The sequence below is a fragment of the Piliocolobus tephrosceles genome, chromosome 19 (genome assembly GCF_002776525.5).
Source record: "Piliocolobus tephrosceles isolate RC106 chromosome 19, ASM277652v3, whole genome shotgun sequence".
In the NCBI taxonomy this organism is placed as follows: domain Eukaryota; kingdom Metazoa; phylum Chordata; class Mammalia; order Primates; family Cercopithecidae; genus Piliocolobus; species Piliocolobus tephrosceles.
In genome coordinates this window covers 28877478-28887585 of record NC_045452.1, presented here as the reverse complement: position 1 = coordinate 28887585, position 10108 = coordinate 28877478, and the positions used below count along the sequence as shown (strand labels likewise).

Genomic DNA, 10108 nt, shown 5'->3' with positions numbered 1-10108 from the left:
GAAGAGCACATGCACACAGAGAAGAGCACACACACATGTGAAGAGCACACACACATGTGAAGAGCACATACACATGTGAAGAGCACACACGTGAAGAGCACATGCACACAGAGAAGAGCACACACAGAGAAGAGCACACACACATGTGAAGAGCACACACACAGAAGAGCACACACACAGAAGAGCACACACACGTGAAGAGCGCACACACACGGAGAAGAGCGCAGAGAAAATCCCGTGTACACACACACAGAAGAGTGTAAGGGCATCAATCCACACCCACAGAGAAAAGCTCATGTGCACATGCAGAGAGCGCACACACACACGAAAAGCTCATGCGCACATATACACAGGGAGGCAAGAGCCCGTGTACACACACAGAGGCACATGCGCACACACACAAAAAAGAACACACACACACAGCCACAGGCCAGTGAAATAGCTCAGGGTCTATCTGGGAACTACATGTGGCTGAGAAACGGAGTGAGCAGCCTTTCCTTAGTGACTTGCTCGTAGGTGGAGAGCTGTTTCTTTTCTCCCTGGAAAGCCTTCCTATTTCCAATAAGCCCAGCATCTGGGATGGAGAGGCCCTGCCAGACAAAACCCACGGTGTGTGCTCCTGCATCTGCCATCAGTGCTGAGTCCCTGCTACTAAGAGAAGGCCTGAGCACGTTTCCTGCCTGCAAGCTGTGTCCAGGCCCACCGTCCCCACTGTAGAAGACAGCGGCACCCAGGCAGCTCACCTATCCTAAACGCACACCAGCCTCGCCAATTAAATCACTGCCACAAACCGCGCAGAGCCATGCAGCCCCTCCCCAACATTTATTCTGGGCAGGCTCTCCTTGCTCTCCGTGTAATTATGGATCTAAACTCACCTTCTGGCTGCTTAGCTCCCTCCAACGATAGCTATTAATTTAGAAAGTAAGAAAACATATATGATTTACATTTCTTTGGGTAGCAGCAGGGAAGAAAAGGTAAATTACTTGCTTGAATATCCTGCAGCTGCCCTTTCTCCCATCACTGCTGTGCTGGGGGCACACCAAGAACCAAGATGGCTCCATCCTCGACTAAGCCAAACGCAGGTCACGGGTCGCAGGTTGCAGGTCCCAGGCGCCCCGCACGTGGCTGAAAGGCTAATGTGAGCCTCACCTGCCTGCAAATCATCCTAGCTCAACCTACCCCAGCAGCAGGACCCCCCACCAACCCACCAGAAAAGTGCAAAAGCACCAGCCATCCCACCAACGCAGCAGACAGAAACCGATCTCTTAAAATGCTACCACAGATCAGCCTTGTCTAGACTCTGAAGAGGAAAATCCCCACCACCTACGACAATGGAAACAAGTTTCCATAAACAGAGAATGCCTGGGACACTGGAAAGTCATGACCCCAGAAGGATGGTCTGATTCCTGCCTGCCCACAGGATGTGGAACAACCTGCGGGAAACCAGCAAGGCAGGGGGAAGCTCGGCCCCCAGGTTCAGGACATCTCTGGCCATGCCCCAGAGGCTCCCTTGGCCCCAATCTCTAGGACCTCTGGCCCTCGAGTGTCCGCCTTGAGACCCCCACTCAGCTCAGTCCCCAGAGACCCTGCCTGTCCCCCACCTGCCAGCCAACTGTAGGCTCCTCTTCCGGTGCCCACCCCGTGCCCTCCTTCCCAGGGCCGGCTGCAGGGCTGGAAGCTAAGAATGCTGGCCCAGGGGGTGGCTACTCAGGACACCCTGCACGGACCCAAATCAATCCGCTGCTTTACCAACTTGTTCACGAAAAGACTCTGAGCAGAGGCGACAGTCACAGATCCCGAGCTCCTCTTCATGCTGGCAAGCTGTGAGGCCAACTGACAGGATGACTGTCTCCATCAGAAAGGACAGAGGCCTTCTCCAGGCCCGGGCTTCCCTTTCCTTGCAGCTGCTGTTGTTCTCATTGACTCATTCCTTTTACCTTTTGTCTTAAATCACTTCATACGAGTTATGCCAGTGTTTTGAAATGGCAAAAACTAGTTCTAATCCCAAAGTAATTTAGTATCATTTTATAAACTCCTTCCCAAATCACCTGATTTGTACTGTGGCACCTGAGGGTCCCCACCGTCCCCCTCAGAAAGCTGCAGAGGCTTTAAAACATTTTCTCGGCCAGGCGCGGTGGCTCACGCCTGTAATCCCACCACTTTGGGAGGCCAAGGCGGGCAGATCACCTGAGGTCAGGAGTTCAAGACCAGCCTGACCAACATGGAGAAACCCCGTCTCTACTAAAAATACAAAATTAGCCAGGTGTAGTGGTGCTGCCTGTAATTCCAGCTACTCCGGAGGATGATACAGGAGAATGGCTTGAACTCGGGAGGCAGAGGCTGCTGTGTGCCAAGATCACGCCATTGCACTCCAGCCTGGGCAACAAGAGTGAAAATCCGTCTCAAAAAATAAATAAATAAAAATAAAAATATAAAAATTCTCATCCTAGTCACCAGCAAGCAAGCCAGGAAAGCACTCACAGCTGAGAGCGCATTCAGAAGGTATTGCCAAGGGTTACCCTGAAATTATCTTGCCGCGTGATTTTCACCACAATGAGCTCGCCACATAGCAGATATCACTGAAAGCCTGTTGGAAGAAAAAGAGGTCCCATCCCCAACACCAAGGGACACATGCTGTGAGACTTTGAAGCCCTGCATCAAATAATCGTACCTTCCCCCCTCCCCCAAAAAACCTGCATTTAGCTAGTTCCAAGCTTTTGCTCTCAGACTGGTAAATATATACATATATATACTTTTTAAATTTAGATATGTGTATATATACACACACACATATACACATACATACATATATATATATGACAGATTTCATATCATTTTTCCAAATAAGCATTTTCAAAGTCTACAGGGTGACACTTAAAAGGGCTTGGGTAAAAGTTAAGCACGCCACCTCCCTTGAAGGTGCATCCACGGGCGGCAGGGCCCTTAGCAGCAGCCAGGCAAGCTCTGAGCAACTGATGCTTTTCCCGGTTTGCTGGGAGTTTCTGCCACCCCTCAATCCCAACCACTACCCAGTGCCTCCACTGCTGCCTTAGACAGTCTCAGCCAGAAAAGAAGTCAGGTAAGAATCTCTTCAAGGAAATTCCTTTCCTCCCCGCTGCACTGGGGCCATCTCACAGCAGCGGCCCAGATAAAAGGAAACACGCTCCTGTGTGCTGCTTCTTATTGCTGGGGCAGGCACAGGAAGACCCGGCAGCTGCAGAACATTGAGGGGGCCTCTCAGACTCCCCACGCCGCCAGACAGGGCCCAATTCCTCACAACTCCCTCAGGACCTTGCTGGCCCCTCTAGACTCACACTCAGAGCAGTGACCAGAGGCAAGAGCTAGGGTGGAAGTCCACTACAGCGAAACAGGAAGAGCCGACAAGTCCCCAAACTCAAGCGGCAAAAGCCAGAGGTACAGAGTCAAGAATCTCAGAGAAGAGGCCTAGCCAGCCGGAGCAGCCATCAGGGTGGGGAGGGCACACAGACTGGCTCGATGCAGGGAGAGGGCCTGGTCCACAGCTTCCCCGAGTACAGCAACCCCTGCAGGCTGAACCTTGCTCTGCTACCATCCTGTGGGTTCTCGAAGGGGAGCCCATTCGCCTGCAGCCTGGGATGGCTGGGCCACTGAGCTTCACCTTGGCCCCTGGCCCCAGGCACTCACCAGGCCACGGTCTGTGCACCCTGCAGGGCATGAGGCTGGGTTGCAGAGTCCCCTGCAGAAAGAGATCCACAGACACACCAGGCGCACCAGGGAGGGGTCCGCGGCCCAACCGGGCCAGGAAATAAAAGAAATCACAGAGCAGGGAAGTGAGGCACCCCCAGCAATTCAGTATGACCCTCCAGAGTCAAGTGCCCCAGTCTCCCCTGGCCCACCAGACACAAATGCATATCTGATTGTTCAGCAGCCCCACTGTGTCTAGGTGATCTTATGTAACATGCAGACTCCCTGCATCTTCCCTCTGCTCCATTTGTCTATGTCATTTTACGTTTAAAAAAAAAAAATGTGACCAGGCGGGGTGGCTCAAGCCTGTAATCCCAGCACTTTGGGAGGCCGAGACGGGCGGATCACGAGGTCTGGAGTTTGAGACCATCCTGGCTAACACGGTGAAACCCCGTCTCTACTAAAAAAATACAAAAAACTAGCCGGGCAAAGTGGCGGGCACCTGTAGTCCCAGCTGCTTGGGAGGCTGAGGCAGGAGAATGGCGTGAACCCGGGAGGAGGAGCTTGCAGTGAGCTGAGATCCGGCCACTGCACTCCAGCCTGGGCGACAGAGTGAGACTCTGTCTCAAAAACAAAACAAAAAAAATGCAGAGTCACTGAGCCAGACAAAGGCATGAATGACTGTTTTTCTCTATCTCCCTCTTACATGAAAATTGTGCACTTCTCAATATCCGGCCCTGTCCCCTTTAAATTTGGAGCCCTGAAAATCATCTTGGGAGAAAGACATAGACCTGTCTCTCAGGTGTGCTTCCTTAACTTTGGCAAATAAACCTCCTAAAATGATGGAGAGTTGTCTCATCATTTTTCTCAATTGACAGGGGAAGCTTTCCAAACCAACAGCTCAAGGCCCACAGGGGTCAGAGACAAAAGGACCAATTGCCAATTGCTACCACTAGCAGTGACTCAGGGTCCACACTCTGAGACCAAGGGGCCTGAGAGGTCAGCCGTACAAAGAATGTGGCAAGTGGTAGGAAAAAATAAATAAGAATAAACCAAAGATCCTGTGGCAGGCTCTATTTCCCATTTTAAAAATCATAAGTAAAAAGGAGGCTATAATAATTTCATTTTCCAGGTATGATAAGCACAATTACTAAAAAGGACAATCAAAGAGAAGCGTCTCAAAATGACTACTTCCGTTGGATACTAATTTTCTCTTTTTGTATTCTACAATCTATAAGTACTTTTGCTTTAACAATCCTGAGTTGTTTTTTAACAGATTTACTGCACAGACAAGAAATGTCAAAGTTTAAAAGTGCGTTTACTGAAGCAATCAACATGCAAAACAAAATATTTCAAACAACAAAATTCAGCTTTAAAGAGATAACATTTACTATAACAAGAAAAAATGTGATAACTAAGAATAAATCTAATAAAACATGTGAGGCAGGAGAATAGGGTCTGGAGGCAGAGGTAACCTAAGGTCAATTCACACTAGTTTCCTAGAACTAAATTAAAAAAAACTTTCCATGCCCAGGTAACAAAAGGACCAGAGGCTACTCCCTTCACAACCCACCCTTTTTCTGCATGGCAGATGAAATACTGAAAGTACCTCTGATTGGTCCCCTCCGGCAACCAATCAGACTGGTCCCAGGCCAAGTCTTCATCTGCATAGATGTGTAACTTTGTGACTTCAGCCTCCGATTCATCACTTTCTACAACCAATCAGACGTTTGCATAGAGTGGTTTATAACTTCACTTCAGCCTCTCATTGGTCACTTTCTGCAACCAATCAGACTGATTGCGGCCACGACTTCATTTACATAGGGTGTATACCAAGTAACCAATGGGAAACCTCTAGAGGGATTTAAACAACAGAAAATTCAGTTACCAGGCCCTTGAGCTGCTTGCTCAGGTCCACTACTGACTGAGGAGTGTGTTTTCATTTTCAATAACTCTCTGCTTTTGTTGCTTCATTCTTTCCTTGCTTTATTTGTGCATTTTGTCCAATTCTTTATTCAAAGCATCAAGAACCTGGACACCCTCCATCGGTGGGTAACACATTGTACAAGGCCCTTCATGGGGAAAACTCAAAAGCTTCACTGAAAAGCATTAAAAATGACTTTTAAAAGAGGAACTAGCACATTCACGAAAATAAATATTTAATTTCATAAAGCTATCCATTCTCCCAAACTAAAAATTGTCTTTTCTGACCCCTAACTTTCCATGCAATAGAAAGATTCCATGCAATTCCAGTCATAAACCAAACAGACCTAAAAAACAAAAACCAAGTGAAAGACCTTGGCAAACTGACTCTGAGACGTGTGTGGAAGAGCAAGGGGTGGGACTGGCCATCCACGGTGAAGAGGAAACTACGGGGTGGTGTGCACGTCCACCAGGTAGGAGGGCGTCATGAAGCTAAATTACTTGCGAGGTGCAATATGAAGGGAAGACTACCTAAATACTGGGACAAAAAAACAACACAACACAGATCTGTATGAATGTGGTAATGACGGAAAACAGGAGTGACATCACAAATACGGGAGACGAGCTGGACCCAACAACAGTATGGGGCCTGCCGCTGTCCCAGGAGGAAATTAAACAGACTCCTACCTCCCATCACACAGCCATCAACTGCAGATGAACTGAACACGGAGGCGTGAAAAGCAAAACTTTTGGATGAAAATCTGGGCAGACACCTTCATGTGTAGAAAAAAGTTCTTGAGATAAAAGCGCGAACCAGTGCTCACCATAAGAGACTGCTAAGTTCAACCACACTAAAGCTAACAACTTCTGATCATCAAGATCCACCAGGAAAAAAGGAAGAGAAAAGCTGCAGGGGGCAGAAGATCTTTGCAACATACAAACTGACAAAGAATCAGAATTCTTACCATGTAAAGATCAACAACTAATGAAAGAGTGAATCAACAAACCAAAAGAAAAATGGGCAAAAGGCAGGAACATTTTGCCGAAGGGGGAAGACAGAAGACATCCGTAAATATACAGAGATGCTTAACTCCGAGAGTAACCAGAGAAACAAACGTGAGGACTCCAGGAGGAATATCCACCAGAGCAACAAAAACGAGACGTCCGCAGCATGAAGAACTGGCAAGGAAGTGCAGCGCGCGGAGGGAACGCTCACACGCTGCAGAAGGGAGCTGCATTGTTAGAGGCCATCTGGGAAGTGTGTGGACATTATCTTGAAGGTACAACAGGCACACACCACACCCAATGATGCAATAATTGTACTGCTTTGTAAACACCTTAGAGAAATCTTACCTGTGGGCACCTGCATAAATGTACGTGAAGGCTCCAGATAACACCCTTCCTAACAGCAGAACTTCAGAAACAACCCAAATGTCCAACAGGAAGAAGGCGAAGGAGAGTGTGGAATATTTAAATAACAAACTATTATGCAACTAGATACAACAGATTCGCTGAATCTTAGAAAACAATGAGAGAGGCCAGGCGCCGTCGCTCACACCTGTAATCCCAGCATTTTGGGAGGCCAAGGAGGGCAGAGCACTTGAGATCAGGAGTTCGAGACCAGCCTGGCCAACACAGCAAATCCCCATCTCTATAGAAAATACAAAAATTAGTCAGGTATGGTGGTGGGTGCCTGTAATCCCAGCCCAGGGAGGCTGAGGCAAAAGAATCACCTGAACCCAGAAGGTGGAGGCTGCAGTGAGCTGAGATCACACCACTGCACTCCAGCCTGCGAGACAGAGCAAGCCTCTGTCTCTAAATAAATAAAGGAAAAAAACAAGAGGCAGAGACCAGACTACACAAAGAGTGATGCAGGCTCCAAAAGACCCAAATTAAATGAACACATTGTGTTCCTACTGTCCCATGAATGAAAGTCACAAAGAATCGAAAACATAAAAGGCAAGAAAGCGTCATCCAGGAAGGGGGTTGCAGGGGGTCGGGGATACATAAGCAGCCTCAGTGCGCTGGGTCAGGCCTGAGGTCATGGCCATGCGTGTCGCTGGGCAGCACTGGGGCATTCTGGTTCCTCAATCTGGTGGTGGAACATGAGTGCATACATCCACACATGTGTATTACATACACTGTTTGCTGTGTGTCAATATTATACAGTAAAACCATTCAAAGAACAAATAAGACTCCTGTCAGCAACTGTGTCCACAAGGGCCAGACGCACCGGCAGTTCACCACAGCAACCTTGCTTCTGGGTGAAGCACCTCCGGCTGCACCCACTGTCTGGTTAGCACAGCAGGCATCAGCCACTCCCAACAAGGGGAACTGCCCCACGGCAAGAGCGTCTTACCTCCGTCACCTTGGGCTGCAGGATCAACGCTTCAGGGCTCATGCGAGGGATGTCTATGTGGATCTGGAGAAGCAGGAGAAACAGACATTTATGTTACGTGACAACAAACATCATTGCAAGCGTTGTGATGAAAACCGCAACACTGAGGGAAGTCCTTCCCTTGTCTCTACCCTGCTCTCTCCTTGAGGATTCTTGTTCTCTCTGTTACCGCCTTCTCCCCTGAAGGAGGCATCCAAAGTCTGTTCTCTCTGAACAGCTTGCCCAGTCCTAGGCAACAGGCTTGCTTAACACTGACCCCATCCAGCAGCCCCTGCGGCGTGATGAGGAACAGAGCAGGCCTCGGCCGCTTAGTACATCAGCCACAGCAATTAGTAAACATCGATTTTCAGCCTCTGACACAGAGAGCAATTCAAGTACATCAATAGTTTACACGTTTTCAGCTGTGACAGCTTCTTCTTGGACAGAGGCCACATTTTTCTCCACTTTATGAAGTCCTGGGGGAATCTAGAACATTTTTCAAAGGAAGCATTTGAGAGTCTCTATTAGTGTCGGCTGGTTCCTGCTTGGCCACCATCTGACAGGAGAGTCATAATAAAGTCCCCAACACTGCAGAGGAGGACACTTGTGGCTTCCAGAAGCAACCAAACAAGAGTGTTGTGAGCTTGGGCTGGCATCACAGGCGGGCTCCCAGCATCCCACGTGAACATCTCACACCAGCCCACGCTCCCGTTAATCCAGGACAACGGCACCAATGGGCTGAGGGAAGACAGGCAAATTTTAATGCCAAGGGAGATGCTAGGATTGCGTTTCATTTCACCCCATCCTTGCACATCTCCACAGAGGACTCTAACACCCAGGAGGCTGGGACACCGTCACTCTGCCACTTACCACACTGTGGCCAGGCCTCAGTTTCCCTGTCTACAAAATGTCTGCTCCAAGTATCTCAAAAGGTTACTGGTGAACATCAAGTAAGACTGGTGAACATCAAGTAAGACTGGTGAACATCAAGGCAGTGCTGCCGAGGAGGAGGAAGGGGAGGAAGAGCAGGAGGAGGAGGAGGACGAGAAGGAGGAGGCAGAAGCAGCACTACTCTATCCAGACAGGCAGGGCCAAAGGACTGCAGCTGGCCCCATGCAGGAGCCCAGGTGCCGGCAGGGACAAGGGCCCAGGTCTCTTGTCAGGGTGTCCCAGAGGCCTAACTGCTCTCCCATACATTTACGCTTGTGTGGACACACATCTGTCCCGGCATGAGCAGCGGAAGCTCCTGCAGGGCATGAACCAGGCCTGAGCCACCTCTGCACGAACAGGGCCAGCACAGCCCCCCTTAGAAAGGAGCACCTGCCACACATTTATTAAGCAGACGAGGCAGCACCCACCAGACCCGACCCCTGCCATCATCCTCATTGTCAGGAGAGGCTCCAATGTTAGACAGGCGGTCCTCCACAAGGCTGGGCAGGTGGGGCTCTGTGCATCCCTCCTTCCATCCCACCGGCCTCCCATCATACACAGAACTGGGCAAGTCAGAAAAAGGCCACAAGAGAGCTGACTGAGGGAGGAACAGACAGACCAGATGAACATTTAACCCTGAATCCACGTGACTCTGACATAACATCTTCAGCAGAGGAGTGAGCACATAAAAATCAAATGAAGAAAGGATGGAAAGCGAGTGGGGAACCTGCCGAGACCACCCTCCTCCTGTTGCCTCCACCAGTGTGCAGGGGCGGCACTGCCCACTGCGGGTCAGAGGACCGGTCGGGCTCAGTCCACAGGTCAAACGCCTGTGGTTGTAAAGGAGAAAGTGGATGTAAAGGAGAAACCAGGGTCTCCAAACCCCCATCGGGCCCAGCTCTGCCTGAAATGGCGATGGCGAGAACGCAGAAGGCACAGTTCCAAGAGGCCTCAAACCATCAGGCAGACAGGAAAAACTACCACGTTGCCGCATGCATGGCTCATCTGTATTAATGTAGAAATAGTCTGGGAATTCACAATAATCTGGAATCTTTTTATTACCTATCACAGTAACTAAATAAAGATGTATGCAACCTGTTCGTAATTAACTTTCTCTTCAAAAACTCATAACAGAATTCTGCTTGGTAAAACTCGCAGATAGATGCTAGTGTCATCCTTTTGAAATCTTTTCTGAAATTAAAATGCATTTAAAAA

The 10108-nt window shown here is 49.2% G+C and overlaps 1 protein-coding gene across 1 annotated transcript in view; it reads right to left on the bottom strand.

Moving 5' to 3' along the window:
• TBC1D22A (TBC1 domain family member 22A) overlaps window positions 1–10108 on the bottom strand; it is a 509073-nt gene that overhangs the window by 270479 nt on the left and 228486 nt on the right. Inside the window, 1 exon segment of the mRNA XM_031934660.1 lies at window positions 7946–8008. Within this exon segment, the coding sequence (XP_031790520.1) occupies window positions 7946–8008 (63 nt within the window).